At 45.3% G+C, this 20612-nt stretch overlaps 1 protein-coding gene across 1 annotated transcript in view; it reads left to right on the forward strand.

Annotated features, from left to right (window-relative positions):
• Window positions 1–20612, forward strand: part of LOC111249814 (LIM domain transcription factor LMO4-like) — a 126037-nt gene that overhangs the window by 89690 nt on the left and 15735 nt on the right. Inside the window, exons 2-4 of the mRNA XM_022804457.2 lie at window positions 3553–3878; window positions 10483–10717; window positions 15450–15587. Coding sequence (XP_022660192.1) covers window positions 10542–10717; window positions 15450–15587 — 314 coding nt within the window. The 5' untranslated portion in view covers window positions 3553–3878; window positions 10483–10541. The remainder of the gene's footprint in view (window positions 1–3552; window positions 3879–10482; window positions 10718–15449; window positions 15588–20612) is intronic.

Consider the following 20612-nt stretch of genomic DNA (forward strand, 5'->3'; position numbering starts at 1 on the left):
TTAGGCCGCATACGTGAGGCCAGCTACAGTATTATAATCGAATACGATACAAGCTAACTAGACACGCAATGTAACACTTGGATAGACGTTCTCCTGCTACTACCATCGAGCTGTTCTCTTGCTAAAGGTAAGCGGCAAAGTAAAAGCCTAACACTGTAGCAGAGTACCAATCTATACCAGTATCAGTACTTAGAGCCAAAAGGGACGAAACTCGACGAGATAGTCTATACGCCTTACTTACGAGCACACACAGAGTATGATACACATTATAAACGGCAAATAAATAGCGCTGATGATTGCTAGCGGTAGATACAATTACACGGTGCATATCTGATTCTACTGCGTAACTGCCAAGGCGGCTAATAATTATATCCATTTTACTTCGCTAGATCGGTTCCTCTTTCGTTGTTTTCCCAGGAAAGCCGTGTCAATTTCTGTACTGGAATAGTACCATAATCGGCCGTAGGCGATACCGTGCTTGGGCTGTAGATAGCACGTTGCTTATGGCGACACCTACCGTTTCATGCTAAATCGACGTTGCTGCTCTTCAAGACAAAGAGGCAGGGGAAGGATTCTCGGTATAGCCACCATGGAACCAAGCTAAAGCAATCTGACCCCTTTAGTCGAATACATATGTTTAGTAGAAGCTGGTTGCCCGCGTTCTATTATTTGATTCTAAGCTGGTGAGGCGTTCGTAGAATAATTTGTCACTTGTTTTACTCAGGTAGTTCGTAAGCGGGTACGTAAAAAAACTATTTATTCAAGAAAGGCGGCGATATATATACAATCTTGATGCGAGAATATTGTTTTTTGTCAGCGCTTGCCCAAGCTACTTAGCCTTTTTTCAGCTGTCTTGCTACGAGAGAGTAAAGGCGCACTTTCGTTTTTTGTTTATAGCTCAGTATCAACTTGAAGGCACGTACCCAATGCCAGCAGAAGTGTTGAGGCATACGGACCACACATGTGAATAGTAAGCACCGTTTCAATAAAATACGCTCGCAAGAAATATTCTACCACTCATCAATGTAAACAGGCTCTCTAAGTAGAAAAAATATAAAAAAAATTATTATACAGAAACGTAAATGCATGCCCCAGGTATAATGATTCATGCGGTCAAGTTTCAGCTACCAAAGAAAATTAGCAATTATTGTTATAAGGAATGTTCCGTTCAGCTGTTCGTACAGGCTGCTTTATTATTATTTCTCTTTATAATTTGCATAATAAACATTGTTTGTTAAATTATTCTGTGCGCGGTTCGTATCCAAATGTGCCCATAGACATCATGCTGGCATGACCCGTAGTGGCATTCGTTTGTTCGGCGTTCGATAGGAAAGCAGCAGACGTGTAGTTGCAGAATCGGCCTCTGCACCGTAGAGGGATTGCCTTGTCGTTTAAATGGTTACTCTTTGCTGCCTTTTTGCCGGTTGACTATTTGCCCGTTGCTCCGATGTCTGTTTCCTACCATAGTTTTCTCTGGCCGGCAATTTCGTTTCCTTTTCCTAAGAATGGAACGAACCGGAATCGACCATCTCGCGCCGCTGTACCCCTTTTTCCATCTTTGGGGGCTTGACTTCGCTACCTCCCCTACGTACCTCCTCTTCCATAGCCCTAGTTTGGCCCACGACCCCCCCACCGCCCTCAGCTCTCGCGTATTGGAAAACCGGCACGGCGGCACCGGACGAAACGATTGCTACCGCTGGTGATACCGCTACGACTGCTTCCAGCGGTTCCACCGTTGCTACCAGCGTCCCAGCCGCCGCTTTGTTCCCAACGGCGATGGTCTTACTTTTTGTCGCCGGGCTTATTTCTGATATTGGCATCGACATGAAGAATTCTTGACGTATCGTCCGAGGAAGAAGAAAAAGGAGCGGACCAGTGGCGGCAGCCGACCGTCTCTCAGCCGGCCAAACGAGGGATCGGTAAAGCGGCGACCTATGGAGGAGAGACCGTGAAAAATATAACATACACCTCGAAATATTGCCCGCAACTCTTTTTCCTTTTGCCTCTCCACGTTTTACTCAGCCACTCTTCTTAGTGCTCCCTCGATCGCTGCCTCCGTCCGTTTCTCTATCTGAACGCTACCGCAGCAGCGGCCGCCGCCATCGTTGTCCGCATCGTCAAGCAGCAGTAGTCGTAACAGCAGCACCAGTCAAGCAGCAAGCGCAGACAGGCTCGCGCTGTGGCCTATAGTAGCCTAACTGTGGCAGCTCCGGCACATGCACACGAAACTAGCCAAGAATGGGGCACAGGTACCAGTCAGCTAGGCAGCAACTGATACGACTACTAGCCAATTTATCCCTTTCCTTCATTCCTCAGAAGTGGCACCGGCGGCATTCGTCCCGTTCTTATTTCTCCATCCGCCGCGATCGCTGGCCGTTTTGTTGTGAGGTTTAGGAGGCGCTACGAGGGAGAGCAGAAGCTGGGGTACAGGCTGTGATCGAGAGGAAAAATGATAATCGCTCAAATAGCTGATGCCCTGCTAACGGAGAAAATTGCCAGGGGATAAGTGGGCTTATGAGGTAAAGGGAGTTGGGGGTGCAAAGTAGCGATTCAAATAGTGCTTGAAAACCGATTCCCCCCGCTTTATCTTTTTACATAGTTTTTCACTATACCGGCAACCTTACCTTATCCAAGACCCCCAATCCGTATTTGCGTGGATTATCCTTGCGCACGATAGCTGCAGTACGACATGGTGATGATTTTACATCCAAGGCAGAACGAAGCTTGAAATGCGGATTTGAATACAGAGGACGGTGCCTGAATAGACGAGAATGATCATTCTACAAAAAGATAGGCAGGACTAGCTTAAAGTTTACACTAAAACTAAGTAACGTATAAATTAGCTAGATATTAGGTCGATGCGAAGGTAAAACGGCTTTTCTCTCGCAAAGCCTATTTTAAGACAAATATCAATGCATGCCTGTTGGATGGACAAGGCCTGTCGTTTTTGTGGGAGTCACTTTTACTCTTTTCCGTTTATAGAGACCACAGTGTATAAAAAAAAGAACACGAATTAATTTTTTTTTCTTCTTTTTTTTTAATTAAAGAAACCACAGCTATATTATGTTCATTACTTATCATTTATAAAAAAATATGCCAACATCATTTGTCATCATTGTAGAATAGTAAATGCCATACGCTGATAACTATATGCGTATACGTGTCTCCGTAGAGTGCTCATCCAAAACTGAGAATTTATTTTGATGCCATCGCAGCATTTTTAACCTGAAATTGTTATAAATACTAGATGTGCAAATATTAATGCCTAGAAGGTTGAACCTCAAGTTTGTCATACATAATTCCGAGGTACGTCCTTCGCCAAAATTCCCAAAAACAATGGAGCTCACTATCCTGTTGTTATGGGCTACAGAGAAAGTTCCAGGTCTGAAATATACCACAGATTAATTTTTCTACTGAATGACAGTTTTAGCTCTGTGTATAATACGCAGTGCCGTTCTTTTTACATACTTTCGACATTCTTTATCTTAAAGATCAGGATTGCAATTTAGCGTGCATTAATTGTTTGGTTCATTCGTATCTTATGCTTCCTTTCAGAGGCCGCCGAACGCCGGTTTCATGGACACCCCCAGTAGGTGGCTGGAGTGAGGGCGGGGCACCTTGCGGAACTACGCCTCCGCACGGACCCCTAGGAGGAGCAGGACCCCCTGGCGCCGCCCACCTGGCGGCTCACGGACCCCATACCCCTACAAGACCGCCCAGTTGGGACCCTTTCACTCCTTCTGATTCGCGTTCCTCACCTGGCTCCGATCAGCTATCGAATATAGATCACCCTGCTGGTGGAAATCCGCCGCAGCAGCCTCCGAGTGGCCCTATTGGACCGGCACCGAATAATCCCCACCACTTTTACAACTTTGACGGTAAGTTATCAAAAACAAACAAGCATACGCACAGAAGCATATGGAAATACGAGCAGAAACACGTGACGGCTAACCTTCATACATGTTCTATTCATATTGTTATCGTCACTCAATGGATACTGGCTTAATTAGAATCTTGCCTTTTTTTGAACATTGTCCTACTAAACATAGGTCGATAAACAAGACATTAAGCAGACAAAAATAACCGTTCATTGAGAGACGAATAAATACTGGTTAAATCCGGAACTAAGAAGTATGGTGTTATGGTCATCTAGCACGTCGTCTTCACCTATATTACATATAGCAGCCTTATAATATCATTATTTGATTCCACATATGATTCATAAATTTCCTACTCTGTAAGGATAATCGCGTCATGGATTCCAGCCAATAGCATATGAGCTATTACGTGTTCCTATGATCTCCTGGGATCTGATGTGAGCCCCTGAGAGCAATCAGTCACATTCTTGCATGGCACAGATAGGTTTAGTGGATAGGTTTTTATCACGCATATAAAAATAGAAGTTCAAACTTTCATGCCATGCTGACAGCAAGTGTTTGGCTAGACTTGTAATGCGGTGTTCGACTTAACTTCGAAGCGTTGGCAGTGGCGTTGAAATCGATGAGAAATTTAAGTTATGTCTGAGTCCCGTGTCCAGGTGAGGGTCTTCATTGAACAAAGACTGCCGCTACGAGTAGCAGGTACAGTATACAGAAAGGATGTCGGAAGTTATGTCCCAGCTAAATTGATCTTTAGTGTAATAACAATCTCTCTAACCCCCCTGCTGTTCCATGCCTGGCCGTATTGCCTCGAGTTTTAGCCAGATGGCGCATATCTTAGAACTCCCAGGTACCATTCACTGGTTATACCGCAAAAAGGCGCAGCCAGACTAAGTGTAGTGTTTCCGCCACCCCACCAGCGGTTTGTCATCATTTTCAATCGTTGAAATATGTGCCAGCTAGTTTGAGCCACAGTTCATTGTGTAATACTACGGGTCTACTGGTAGCTGAATAGGAAGGGCAAGGAGGGATATGGAACGCCTAAGGCTCCCAGTGTTGGACGTAAGTCGCCGGCTAGCGATGATGGCATGCTTTTAAATCTTAAACTTTTACTTGCAGCTGTTTTCGAATTCCTTCTGTATGTGGCCCTTCCCTCTTTTGAACACTGGCTGTTATTTTGTTTTATTTCTCTTGCTGATCGGAACTCTTTTTCTGTTCGCCCAACTTTATTCTGCCTCTACCTGGGTTCTCACTCGCACACATCTTTCTACCATGATCTTCTCTTAGTTCTTTGTTACCTCGCTCAAAAAACTGCGTTTCACCGCCGTGGCCACTGGTGCTTCTGCTATTACATGTCTCCCAGTTTTGAGCCTGGGGCTCGCCTTCTCTGTGTCCCTTTCATTGGTTCGTTTTTCCTAATGTTTTGTATGTTTGAACAAATAAGCACTCTGCTGCTGATTACGTAGCACGTTCCGTTTAGCCACGTCTAACGTCCGCAGCGTCTGGCTATTTCCCTGTAATTATGGAATACCTCTGTTGTGCATTTGCCTATGCGGCTACAAACCTAACGGCGTTCTCGCTATAGGACGTCGTGATAGGTCGCTAGACAGGAGACAGCAGTCCTTGGCTGTGAAAGCGAGGCTAGCTTGCTCGAAAAGCAAGAGGAACCACGCGGAGCTGAGAGGGACACGAATCGTGGGGAAAGGGAAGGCAGGGATCATGTAATGGAGAGTATGAAGTTATTCAAATATTTGATGATGACTATGATCGTGTTGCTGTTGCAACAGTGGCAGCAGCAGTCGTCAACGATGCTGATGGGAAGGATGACGATGAAGGCGAACGATGACGCTACTTTTGACGAATAGACGCTGCTGGTGAACGCGCAAACCGGAATACGAACGGATGAGCGGATATTAGCCGTTAGATGTTGCCGATGCTGCTGCTACTACTTTGTAAATTTATATTTATCCCACTCCCTTTAAGGCAATACTAACGACGGGTCCCTAACCGACCACTGTGCGTCGTCCACTTTTCGTCTGCTAAGCTTACTATTGCTGGAGCCCTCGCGATCCCTCGTCCCTCCAGGCAGCCCCTACTCGGTCGTGGTGTGCGTGCGTTCTACCGTCATTATCCACCCGCTTCCATGGCCCCTACCGACGTCGCGTCGCCCCCGTAATAGCCCTTCCCTGCTAGCAGAGAGGTGATTTTTCCCCTGTGCCACCCCACTCCAACCAGCCATTGGGCAGCCTGCCTCTCTCTCCCCATCCTACTGGAATGCTGCCGCTGCTGGCGGCTGATTGAACTATGCTCTGTTAATTGAAAAAGTTCCCCCTCTCCCTCTGTCTCGCCTGTAGCGCTACAGTCGACGCCAGAGTGGCAGCGGCATGCTTCCGAGATGGGCAAGTTTTAATGTGACGCCAGCCCACCAGACTTTTCTTTTGCCTTCGAATATCTAACGCGCACCATGACACACATCTTGTAGCGTTGCTAAGCGAAAGATGAAATCGGTGTGCGTGTCATCAAGTGCGTATTACAGTAACATGTTAGAATAGTAAGAAATGAGGTTCTGGGCGCAAGACCTTATGTGATTATTGTACACATTCGGTGTTAGACGGCATATGATTTGCTAGCTATACGAAAACGACAAATAACTACATTGAAATATATGTTGAAATGTGACTTGAGCGTAATTTGTTTGTGTCTGATATATCTTGTCAACTGAGCTTATATTTCCAGAGTTACCAGCTGGCTGTAGTAAGTTAGTTTAGAAGCAAAACAGTTCCTTTCGATGGTGAACTACAAACTTTAATTTCAACTACGGAGAGTAGCTTAGTAGAATACGAAGAGACGATACCTAGCTGCTTCGAATCTTTATCCAGCTCGGCCAGCCTCATTGAATGTATTTGTGTTTCAAGTACTCTTCAAACCATGGATTCCGAATCCACAATTGTGGACCAGCTTAAGTAATCATAGCTGCCATTAAACTGGACGTAATTATTACCTTTACCGTTATAATCACGCATATTTTACAGGTGATGTCAACGACGTTAGTTACGTGGTGATTTACTGCAGGCCAAAAATTCTCGGATAATTTATGTTCATCAATATTGTTACTGACGCACAAACATTATCTACAAATGTTTTCTATAATCAATTTCTTTTCATTGTTAGGAAAGTTACACGCTTTGTAGGCATGGTGATCGTCGCTTCGCGTCCTGTCGTTCCTGTTCTCTAGCGTTTGTGCTCATATTTGCTTTGTGTTTCAGTTAATCACCTATCAGCCATTGTTTCCATTTAATAGATATCGTTTTTTCGATAGTTACTTCGTGCCACTAGAGCGTGTGTAGACCATTACCTTTGCTTTTATAATTTAAATATTAATTGAATTACTAATTAATCTGTGTTAATGAGCCTCTTTTCATCTCTGGTATATACTATATACAAGCTATATAACTATATAGAAGCAACAGATCACGGCCCCATGGACATTTTGCCTACGTAGACCTGTGAATCTTTAGTTAATTATAGTATGCCTACTTTTTTTTATGGCAGTTTCTGTTTTCTTCGTTAACGTTAGGCCATGCGTCAACCGACGTTTGTCAACCACGAATCATGGACGTTGCGGCGATACCTGTGACGAGAAAACACGATTTCTATCTAGTTCGTTCGCTAATTTGATCTACCTACTAGCGACTGGTAATTGGCGGATTAATTCTGGTCGTTGACCATTCGAAAATACGGCACTGGCTGTCATCGCAACGCTATCGGCTTGTCTTTGCCGCTGTGTCCGCCATCGCTATTATTCGAAATTCTCTCTGTTACTATTTTCACTAACGAACGAGCACGAGTGCTAGTATATTAAGTTATTAGGCAATTAATCAGCTAATGAATATTCGGCTCGTGCGAGCCACTAATAACTTCGGGCACGCCGCGAAGCCGTTGCCTGTTGACCTCCCTTTCGTGTTTCCTCCCATCAACTCCTGCTCTTCCTATAACGTTCTCCACGTTGAGTCTTAGCTGCACCGCCGCACCGGCCGATCCTGCTATCGCTAGCGACGGTGGCCACGCACCGTCGTCGCATGCTCGAACAATGTTCTTGACTTTTCGTCGTTTTTCTTCGCTGCCAGCGGCTTTCTTATATATATGGTCATTATTGCCGCAGCAACAGTTGTTTATGGGATGCTAGAAATATCCAGCCTTTTTAGAGGGGATAGCAGCGAAGAAAAGTGAATAGGCCGGAAGATTACAGATACCGGGAAAACTGATGTGAAAGATAAATAACGCTGCTGCAGAGTTCTGCGATTCCTGTTCGATGATTGAAAATAGCGTTTGTTTTGAGAAATAATTATGCCCCTTTTTCGTTCTTCTGCACCCAAAGGGCCTTAGCTAAACGGGATGCCACTTGAAGGTAGCGACTGGAATAGTCTATTTGTCTTGGCTTACTAATGACGGTGATTATGATTGTCTCCAAATTTGCAACGCCCCGAAGGAATAACAACGTTCGTGTTTCCGCTGCACGACTCTCGAAAAATTTCGTTGAGAGCTGTTCTTCTAAACAGTCTTCTACGGGAACATCTCCGAGATTCAGCGAACGGCGCCACGCCGTTTTCAAGCAAGCCGCAAGAGTTGATGGGTTTTGGTTGTTTTTGTGCTAATCTTAGGTGTACTATTGGGTGACAGTTGAATCCGGTCGTTTTAGAATCGGCAAGAACGTAATGACGTGCTGTTTTAGTTTTCTTTAGTCATTCGTCAGGAAAAAGACGACAAAATCGATATAAAAAATCCCTTAGCACCAAAATCACTCATCGTAAGTTTCCGTGGGAATTATGAGGTTGGCGTATCCTTCCGTGACAGATTTTCGTTCTCCGCTAAATATCGAATAACGAATGGTTCTATTTGAAGTGTCGATACAAGATGACAAATAATAAACGTGGTCGTCATAGCTGTGCACAAGACTTCACCTATCTACAATGTGTTTACTGCCGTCAAGCATTACTTTAAACGGCTAGCATGAAACGAAGTGCGCCTACGCCCGGCTCTGAGCCTAGAGAACTACCTGTTTCTATGTTAATAGGCAAAGCTGTTGCCAATGCACCATCACGGAGATATGCATGAAATATATATAAAACTGTTGCCATTACAGCGCAGCACGTGACAAGTATTAACTGAGTAACTAGCTCCATTTGGCCGAACGTTGCACGCACAGTATCTCCTCGATAGGGGGTTTTTAGTTGAAGATTTTAGAAGAGGTAGTGGGTTGAGTAACCGCTGAAAGCAAATTAACCAGCTTAAATGGATGTTGTATTCTGCACAAATACAACGACCAGAAAGTAGCGGGGTTAGGCTTTGCTGTCGTTCACCATCTGGCGCCATCGACAGAAAGTGTGCCTTAATAAACAGTGTTGTCTGCTACTTATTTTATACTATCTTATTCTTTTAGAGACGTTCGACAAAAACGCTACGACAGTTTTCGACGCGTTAGCGACGTTCTCCGACGATGCGGTAGTATTGGTAATGAAAGGAACAGCGGTCGATGGCAGCGAAGCGAGTATTTTCTTTCTAGTGCTCTGTACATGCAATGTGCCTGGATCTGACCAAAAAGGCAGGACTTTCGGACTGTGGGTGTGAGCTCGTCTTGCGTACCCCTAAGCCGGGATCGAATTAGATTGGACTTAGGCAACAATTCAGACGCAGACTAGTGGATACGCAGTCAGGTCCCGATTGATCTTCCAAACAAATTACTATAGTTTCTACAGGAACGAATGGCCAGTTGCCGTTCATCTGTGGCAGGAAGTCGAAATGGAACCGCGATTGCAGCAGCACTATGGCAGGACCACCATGGAGCCAATGAGGGAGAACAACGACGATTCGAAGAAAGGACGTGGTAGTCGAGCCGGCGGTGGTAGCTTATTAGGTGTTAGCAAATTTTGGCATAATTAATTAATTTCATTGATTAAACCGAAGCCCCGCACCCTCTTGTCGGTCGCCGTCCACCCCAGTTTAGCGCCCTCTCTCCCGTTGCAGTGGCGTCGTTCTGTTGCCCCGCGGCCTTGAAAGCAGCCGATGGCGGTGGCAGCAGCCGTAACGACGATGCGGTGACGTAGAGAAGATCGCGTGGCTCTCTTCACCGAAAGCGATAGAAAAGAGGGAGAAAGAGACAACTTCTTTGACGTAAGCGCTTGCAATGTCCCTACGCGTAGCAAGTTTAATCAAATTTATTGCTAAAGCAGGCCAGAGGGTTGCGGTCGTGTAAAAATAAGATGACAGCTCGGACGTCCGCGATGTTGTTGAGTTCAACTCGAGTGCCCTAGCAATACCTCCATATTTAAATAGACTATTTATATAATGTGTAGGATGGCTGCTAGATTGACACCATTGTGATGCCGAATGCTATTTAATTGAAAGGCGAACACGCTATCTAAGAGCTGTAAGACAAAATTTAGCTTTAATTAGGTTACTTGATTGTACTTTGTTTATTATGCGCTCGGTGTAGCATATTGTTGTGCTCTGATGGGACACTTCCGTTTATGATAATAATAGTGAATATAAATTATAAAGTAATCATAACACTCCTTTTTCTTTGTTTGCTTCGTAATGTCTTCAGCAAGTGGGGGTGGCAGTTTATCAGGCCCTGGAGGATCATTATTATCTCCGCCATCTGAGATGATCTTACCACCTCACGCTTCGAGTCATCCGGGAGGCCACCCAGGGGGGCATGGCTCTCCCCCTGGAGGTCATCCTGCTGGATCTCTCACACCTGGCCATACCACCCAGGGAGTCGTACAATCGCCGCCCGCAAAATGTCCCTGCGCTGCTTGTGGAGGCGCCATACAGGACCGGTAAGCTCAATTCAAACTAAAGCAGGATCCGTTCGAAACTGCGTAATGATGTCGGATGGCGTAGTCGTGTATTCATACGCAGCTATGCATCCGCGGGTTGTAGATTTGCCCCCCGCTGAGGGTGTAAAAAGATTGCTTGTGATTAAATATGACAAATGATAAAGATTCGAGAAGCTTTTTACAGTAATCTCTATCGGCTGTGCAGAGCGAGTGCTCAAAGGCAAAATCCTGCGGAAAGCGTACTGGAAGGAAAAGCTAAGCAGATACACTTTCTAGGGATAAACTCATGACCATAATTTTCAATAACATCCGAATCTATAAAGGCAAATAGTAGTCAGCAACAGTAAGGGATTACCAGTAGTAGGAGACAAGCACGGCAGCAACAACAAAACGCACTACTCTCCGACCGTGTAGATTCGCGTTGAAATATTAGCCTGCCGCCAGTCTGACGCGACTGGTGGTGAAATCTACTACGTTTTGCAACGCGCTATACATTACCTAAGATTTTCTTTATTATTCTCAGAACGATGTTTGTAAGCCGTTACAGAGTCCCCATTCCTCGTAAATAAATCAAGCAAATTTGTACAATTTTTATAATATGTAATCTTTTCATATAATATTATTTTATGATTGATGTAAAATATAAAATAAATGGTACGACGAGCGACCATCTTCAACGAACGTTCTATTTTTATGTAAAATAAAAATGAAAATGCAAAAAGATACAAGTTAAGCGAGTTTTTTTGAGGAACGATTTATCAAACTATGTCCAAACCGCATATAACGGACGGCGTGCCTTGTCAGTAGACATACTATAGTAACGAATGAAATTCTGGGCGAAGACGTTTTCAATGTAAAAATCTATCGATGTAATGTCAATGTAAAAAGCTATCGAATAGTGTACAGTACACAGGTATGTATCTAAACAATCGATGTTTTTGTTATTAAAGTTAATACTTGCAAGTGAACCATCGATTAAATAGAACAATGTATTTTCGAGTTGGATTATCAGTAGAAATTTAACAGACGGCGCTATATCGCCCACTGCATCAGATGGTCAACTCTCGATCGACCGACCCAGTTAGCTTTACTGACGATTGGCGAGGCAAAGCTGTCGGATACTAACTTCAGTCATCTCATCAGACATAACTAACCAGAGACTAGTTAGTATGTACTGCCTCGTCTACTGTGTTTTTCTTTGAACTCTTCACGATGCTTAAATCAAACACCTTCATTACTATACATAAAAATACCGTAGAGTGATCACCGTAATTTCACATTCGTTTCTAATTATAGGAATACATACATACATAATACTTAAATGGAGCACTCGCGTTTCTAACGTTTTGCAATTGTTTGCCCAATCTGTCGCTTAATACTGAGCCACAGAATTCGCATTGTGTTGTTCTGCGACGGGTGGTGTTGTTCTAATTGTTGTCATCGTATGGCAAACGATAGGTGTACAACTGCACACAAAAGCATACACAACTAATAGGCAGTCCGGCCTATTCTACCACGTCTAGCTGCGGGACCTACACATACGCACGCATGTACAAATGTCTCCCTCTTACCCTGCCCGCTGGCTGGAACGACTAAGCTCTTAGAAGGCGTAGTACTGAGCCCTAACAACCTCCGCTTGTTTTGCCTTGCCATCCCACTAGCAGCACCATGATCAGCCCAAGTCCATCTTGTGCCTGTGCCAGTAACGTGGACCAAGCGACGCTAGCTGGGTTGTTCGGCTTTACGGTGACTACGCCGAAGACGTAGAAGGGAAGGGTTACTTTAAATTCGGTTTGGTCGGTTCCACCGGTAGCGTCAAGCAGAGCACTAGTTACGGGAGTAACAAAATGAGGAATTGGAGAGGAAAATGGCGCATTGGATGGAGTAGATGGAGGGTGATGGGGTTATCAAGGGGTCTCAATTTGGCTATTTTCTCTGTTTCTCTTCGTTCGCCCACTGCCACGTCCGCCAACAGCAGCACCACTGGAGCGACCGTCGCCGCGGCTTTTCAGAGGTAACAACCTTCGCACAACTATCGATGGCGGTACTAGCGGCGCGGGCGGGGGGAACGGGGGGGGGGGGGGGGGATAGAAACGGTCGGGTCCTCCTCAGTTAGTCCATTCCATGGCTGAGCAGCACACCCGCAGACACCCCGCGGCATCCAATAGCTTCTTAACGACATCTCATCAGCAAACACGCTTTTCTGCTAACACATCTCGCACATGGAAGAGCGTGGGAAAGACAGCGGGTTTCGGTACAAAGACAGAGGTGCGTGTGGGGCTGAAAAAGGAAGGAGAAGATTGGGGCGTTGCGAAAGACAGGAACGCTGTTTTTTCATAAATCGACGGTAATTATTATGATGGTTATGGCTTTTGGTTAATACCTTCGTTGTTATCCGCCGTCATGAGGAAGAAATATGTGCGAGTTTTTTTTACTTGGCTTTTGTTACTACTGAAATTTTCTACGTGTTTCATGTTGCTCTCTGATACGTATGTTAATGTAGTCTTCCATATTCTACTGTGGAGACAATATATACTATTATATTAGTCGTCTGCAACAACCTTGGTTAGGTCTCGATTGCGATGTATCGATTGCCATGATCAGCTGTCCGTAAGTGTGGCTATACATCGTTGACATTAGGTTGCGGATATTCCTATTTTGAACCTTTTTCTTCTATTCGTGTCTTAATAATAAAAAAAAAAAAAAACAGCCACACCTTATAGCGTTGGGCTATCTACAATAGATGCACAAGCCACAAAACTGTAGACACGTTCGCACAGAACTTATGGTTAGCTCCTCAAGAAACGCGAGTCAATTCAGTTAGAATGTTGTGTTAGTGATTTAGGTAGCAAGCAGTTATACAAGTTAGTAAACTTGGTAAAGTTTCAAACAACTCAATTGTATCTAGTAGTCGAAAACGACTTCTTCATCCTAGTAAAATTAATCCGTTTTGGACTTTTTTGGAACAAATCAAGTACTGGCCAATATGTCTTTGTAAAGTGTGTGAGGTTCGAGCATTACAGCAAAAGTAAACAACGTAAATACAGATGAGTTAGGATTAATTGTAGAAGATGTAGTCTTCATTTATACAAATGAAGTCTTGTTATGCGCTATCTATGCTTATATGTATATATTTCCACGTATGCATTAATTTATCTACTTATACCATAGTTTTTATTTTAATTTACTGTGATTTTGACCACGACACAGCCTTTTCGAGCCGAATGGTCAAGAGCAGACGACAGGTGGGAAAAGCATAATAAAACGTTTTAGATCTTATTGTTCTCCAATAGTTACAGGCAATTACACTGATATGATCACCTTTGTTTAGGTGATACCGCTGTTTTGGTTCAGATGACGCTGCTGCTAATTACAGGGGACCTATCTATAATAAATCCGGCCGAACAACTAAATTAATTTCGTGATTAGGATGAACGTTATAAGGTAGATTTTAGGAGCTTGCCATAGCTTTAACTCTAATTATGACGTAGGTGCTACTATAGTATGCTTATTGCAATCGTTAGTGGCCCCGTCAGATAGCCTTGTCGTTGACCAATGGGATCGGGGTTGTCCTGAAATGATCTGTCCTACGTTCAATTTCTATCCTGCAACGCTACATTAATGCTTTTGAATGTCTAGCTAACTCATCTAAAAAGATCTAGGTGGATTTAACATACGTTGCATTTTATGGAATAGGTGTTCTCTTTATAATCCATGCAGTATATATATATATATATATATATATATATATATATATATAGTTGCTATAATTATTGTTACCAGAATAACAGCAGTAGGGTGGCTATGCTCCTAAGGATGAATGGGTGGTTGATCAACTGCGGCAATATTACATAAGTTGATCACTAAGAAACGCTAAATGTCACATATCATTAGATCTATGGAAGCAGTCGAGGGGGAACTGGCCGGAACGGTTAACATTCAAAAATGGCCGGGTGAAGGGTGCAAAACGTGAAACTCGCTTTTTTGGGCGTCTACGCAAGCGTGCTCGACCATCCCAATTACGACCGGGCAAGCTGAACAAGCTGACTGATAGGCGAACCAATGACGAGCTTTGTACAAAGAACGATGACTTCTTTCGTATACAGATCAATGCCATACATGCATAGGTTCATTCAATCCAATTACGACAATAAGGAAATATCAGTCATCAATAAGAGCATAATTTCATTTGATAGTTTTCATTTATCAGAAACTAGATAAATTTCTGCCACGCAGGGGTACACTCCATATCAGTGTGATGTAAATCTTGAATATACAGATTACACATGCGGCATTTACAGAGACAACGCTGATATGATGGGAATCTATGTGGACGTTGATAACACTGGGTATGATGACATCAATAGGTATATATACACGGCAAAATTTGATTTCAATAATGGAAATTAAAATAATTTTCAATAATTATTTAGTTACCGAGCTATTTTTGTTCATTCTATTGCTACGCATGTCTGAGTATCATTGTTTGTTGTTGCATTTCCCGTGGCTGAGTTTTTGTTCGCCAGAGGTCTCGCTCTGAAGTATAACGTTTATAATTTACCCATCACATTCAAGTATAATTACTAGGCTTACGCTGTCAACCTTTACCAAGCATGACAATCACTATAAAGCACATAACGAATACCTTCAATTAAACATTTCTATTAGACCTAAACTTATGGCATTGTAATAATAATAGATTTGCGGTTGATTTTCAAATTACTTTTTACAGGTACTTCTTGCACGCGATGGATCGTTACTGGCACCACTCGTGTTTGAAGTGCAGTCTGTGTGGAACACCCCTTGCGGACATCGGCAGTTCGTGTTTTTTAAAAAACGAAATGATTCTTTGTCGGGACGATTATATCAGGTAAGAACCTGCCTTGTTGTTCTAGAAACGATGAAAACTGTTGTTCATTATGGTCGCCCGATTTCAAGCTACTCAATCTATTGGCATGGTACAATTTTTGTGCAAACCAAATGGTACGTCTATAGTGAAACCTGTAAAACGTCGAAGTGTATATACTGAAAATTAGATGTCAATAAAAGCGTAGCTATAGGCGACAAGTTGCAGCTTCATCTATCTACTAGTTTGATGGATTGACAGCACTAAATGCCCTGTAAAGGGATGCGTCTGTATTTGTCTGCAACGTTTAACATATTCAGAATTAAAAAATGCGAAAATGTACGGAATCGAAGATGAAACCCAGCAGACAGAAGCGATATGCAACAACCGTCATAGAGAAGCATAGAGTGCCTACCGCATTCGGAGCATACAATCCAGAAATGAACAATAGCTATAACATGGTTTCATACGTACACCGAACGCTCATGCGCAACCCCTTACACAAAACTCGTGTGGTCATGATATTACCCCAAGCACCTAGCAGCTGGTGATTTCGCTTTCGCAAACCGCAACGTGGGCGCAACCAGCAGACTCTCTCCCACAATCGAGAGGTATCCGATTCCTTTAGATCGCACCCAGGCAAAGTGCAAAGGCGTATACGGTAGTACATTAAACACCTTACTTTAGGCATTTAATGTACTGCTGTTACACCTCCTTGCAGTCTCCTAAGCACTCGTTTCACACATTTCGCTCGTCGTTTTTCTAGTCGTTTGTCTAGTTAAATGGGGGCATCCTGTCACTGAACGGGCAACGAGTGCGCGAAAGGATGAAAGCGCGTCGCCAGCCAGCTGAATTCAACCACATGCGTCAGAGTTTCTGAAGTCTTTTAACCTGTACAGTGATTTAGTTCACACCGATGTCGAAGAGAGATCTCCTATTGTACAAGTGTGAAAAAACGTCTGCTGCCTATCATGAGGACTGCATACGCCACATAACGGCTATTTTACTTCTAACTGCATTTAATGGTGTTTGTCTGTAGAAACCGAATAGTTGCCGCGCACACTTTTCACGTGCTGCATGAATGGGATGACCTTAAGGAATGATTATCGAGACTGGTGAAGAACGAGGGAGCGCATTTGCATGCTTCAAACTTTGAAAATTAGATTTCAGTAGTTCACATCAGAATCATGTCCAATTGCTTTCCTCTTCATGCGAAGTACCCTCTTTAACGAGTGAGCATGGCCGGCGCTAATGGTCGTTTCGATAGTCATCAGCGCCATTCTCCTTGATTCTATCGTTGTTTCTCGGCAGCGAATGTATCTCTTCGTAGTAAGGAGATACGTTTCGCGGAGGACTATGGTCGCTTGGCTTACGAGGAGTTACAGGAACGAGAAGGTAGCCTTGCCGTACATTTAATCTCCAATAGCCTCTTGCACACCCTCCAATCCGTCCAATGCATCCCCTCTTCCACTCTCATCGAGACCGGCAGCCGGGCAGCTCCTAGCCAGCTTCACCGGCTTTCGCGCGCTGGGGCAGCTTACCCCATCCTACTTGCAGCCCCTGTTCAGTAGTACGGGCTTGCTAAGTGCACTTTCAAGTTGCTTTTAGAGATCAGACCGGCTCCCCCGCTCTCTTACGCAATGGTCGCCTAGAAAAGTAAGGGTAACTAAAAGAAGAAGTAGCGGGCAGACTTTGGTAAGACGAGGCAAAGCACGGAAGGAATTGGGGGTTTAGAATTGCGCGGTGGTAGGGGATGGGGACGGATGGGGCAAATGGGTAAGAGGGACAACTGCCCGAAAATACTTCTCGATCAGTCCTCGCGTCCCTGCAAACTCGACCCCTATACGCGTTCGGGCTCTGGGGGTAGCGCGCTAGTGCTCCTGTAGTGCTTCATTCTCTTGAGAGAAAACGTACAGAGAGAGGAAAAAGAGAACACATAGGCTACTCCCTTAAATTTCTACAGAAGGCAGCGTCATTTGTTCGTTCTCGTTTTCATCGTTCTCCTCTTGTGTTCAGACACACAAGAGGAGAACGAGAGCGAGGACAGCAACTAACGCGCTCTCACCGGAAACGGACGTACGTTGCCATGTCTGCGAATATCGTCTGCTCACATAGACTTTGTTTATCTGACATCACCCGTTTACGCCTCGTCCGCGGTGCGCTGTATTATTCGTGCGCGCACGCGCAATGCACATTGTGCCACATGGCAACTGTACGTTACGTTTCATGTTCCCGTATCTATCACTTGTTTGTGTATACGGTATTATTCGAAGTGGACGGGAATTGGCGTCCATCACATCGCTTCTTGGCATATTACTGCCAGCTATGTAGGACAAACACGAATCTGAACCCTGCGCAGCTGCTTCTGCTTCGACTCCATACTAAAGTCCCCTTCATACCATGTGCGCGCGTGCTGCTGCTGCAACTTCTTTCTGGCAGCGGCAGTAGACGGCGGCTGTAACTGGTGCTGCTGCTGCTCTCGTCCACGATTCTGCCCGATGCTTTAAAAGCGGCGGCGCACTCTTTACGTCTCGCGAGGGGTGTGGGTGACCGACGGGGGCGGCTGGGGCTATCGGACGAGCAAACGCCTGCCAGAGGGCAGGCAGACCGAGCAGGCAGCGAGTAGGATAGAGAAGGTTTCCAGGTTCCTCTCGACACTAAAAGCATATACAAGCCTGCGTTCCTTCTCCCATAAGTGCATTACAACCCCCTTCCCGGCGGTCTGGCTCCGAACAACGCCCCAATTTAGCGTCCCGTTGTGCCCTATGTCCCTTTCTACCCGCTGCTTGTGTGTATGCCCTTGGCGGATACTGCCGCTCCCCACCTCCTCTCCGGTCGGCCGACTTGCGCCGCGACCGCTGCTGCCGCCGTCGCCAACGGTTTCTTCGCGTACACAACACTAATGCCTTTGGGGCCTCAAGGGACAGGCAATCGGGGCGCAAACCAGCCAGCCGGCCGGTCGACCGGCAGGGCCTTTTAAGGCCTTTCAAAGGTGTTTCCAAGGTATTATGGCGATTAGCCTCACCACCGCTGCCGCTGCCTCAGGCCAGCACGATACGGCAATACTAGTAGCACTAGGCTCTTGCTGCTGCCTCTGGTGGTGCGGATGTTGTGCCTCCAGTTGGGCTGGTATCGAGCCGACTGCCGGATAGGGCTTTCTACCCTTTTCATCTCAACTTCTGACAATTGCCAAGTTTGTCCACCTTCCGTCTCATCCTCGTTCGTTTGCTTCCACCCCTTCTATTCCTCATGCACTTGCACTAGCACTCACAGGATAGCTTGCTTGCTTCGTCTTTCAGAGCAGGTTAGGTGGATGGCGACAGGGCAGTGTGGAGGACTTGGGGTCCGGCTGCGATTGAACTGGGGACTAGATGGCAACTGCGACTTCGGCTGGGATAGAAGGCAAGCAATCCACTTCATCGGTGGGCAATCACGACACTCATTCCGCCTGTGCACACCACAACCGCTGCTGCCGATGCCAGTTCCCTCGATAGCTAGCCAACCAGCGAGCCGGCCAACTGCCCCCTTTTCCTTCTCCCCTCGGGAATCTCGCCTTTGCAGCCTATGATGACCAGTACCGCTATCATAAGCTGATAAAGTGCTGCTCCTTTCTCCATGAGAAAGAAACGAATGCCAACGAAACTACTTTCTGTTTAGGGAGCAGAGGGGATCTTCCAAGATGCGACACTAGAGTACATAGCGAAGCCACCATTTCTCATACCCCTTTTTACTTTCTGTTCTTTCCTTTACAGCTACTTCCGCACAACTAGTGGTAATAGTGATACTAGAGCAGTCTCGGAACAACTATTTGCCGTCACTGTTACGGCTGCGATAGCAACAAGAGCCCATGGGATCAAAATGGCGTTGCAGCCACTGCCCCTGATGCTTTTGTGGTTGCAACACGGTTAAAATGGTTGTTGGCTTACAGCGCCAGAAATTAGTAGCTAGTTGTATAACAGAAACTAACATTAACTTACTGCACCAGGGTTCTGGAGGCACCCTATGCCACGTCATGCTATTCTTTACTTCGGCCTGTTAGTGAACGTTATTAGAACAGAGTGTGTAAGCTTGGAAGTACGTGAGCCTTCGTAACGCAACAAAAACTTCGCTATCAGCAGCTCATCGCCGCGGCCGGTGCTGCCGCGGTGATCAGAACCGAGGTCGAAGAGGCTAACACGGGGGCAAAGGACGAACGTTGTATGGCGCTATATGGAAGCCGTACTAAGCCGCCGGAACGAGGGGTGCTGCTCCGTAGGGAGTATTCCGAGTTGAGAAAGAAGGGGCCCATTGCCCTGGGGGTAACGTACCGAGGTGGGAGTTTGTGCGAAGTAATTGAGGCTTGCGAAGTCTCTCTGCCCGCTGCCGCTTGTCTAGGGTCCGTCAAGGGCCTATGTGACCCCTGTTGGGAGCATCTGAGTATGGCAACCGTACTGCAATGGCTCCACTCAAAAGGGCATGCATAATTCATAGAAATGTTAACTGCACTCACAATGCTTTTCCGTCCCCAACGACTGGCCCGACAAGGAGAAAGGAGTTTCTCATGGTTCCCTTTCGAGTCGAGCGTATACTGCCGCAGCAAGCCTTCATTGAAACAGTCCCATATCCTCAAGTCTTTCCGTACCCCAGGGAACAGCCAGCTGAACGAGCTGGTTCGCCGCCTTCTCGAGTCCCAATCCATTTCGAACTCGCGCCAGTGTTGACATTTTCTTTGAGCTTCGTTTCGAGTCTGCTAGATTCAAGTATTAGCCTTCCTTTTAGTTGCCTGTCGATGCTGGATACTACTCTCCATCGCCTCCCCTGCATGGAGAGAGCGGCGGGCAACAGCGCGTATGTATTACTGTGCCATGCGTAAATATACGTTTAATGCGCTACCTGTAACTGCTGTTACTGAAACAGCAACAGCTGACGCGGCCGCTCCTGTTGATGATTGTCATTCGTAGAAATGATCTAGGTCGGTTTGTTTTATCTAGTATATAAAAAGCTAGAGCTCGGTTTATCATATCGTTACTGCTTCTCTTCCGCTTTTGTCGTAGTATCCAATTGGACAAT

Source organism: Varroa destructor, unplaced genomic scaffold (genome assembly GCF_002443255.2).
Source record: "Varroa destructor unplaced genomic scaffold, Vdes_3.0 BEIS01000001.1, whole genome shotgun sequence".
Taxonomy (NCBI): Eukaryota; Metazoa; Arthropoda; class Arachnida; order Mesostigmata; family Varroidae; genus Varroa; species Varroa destructor.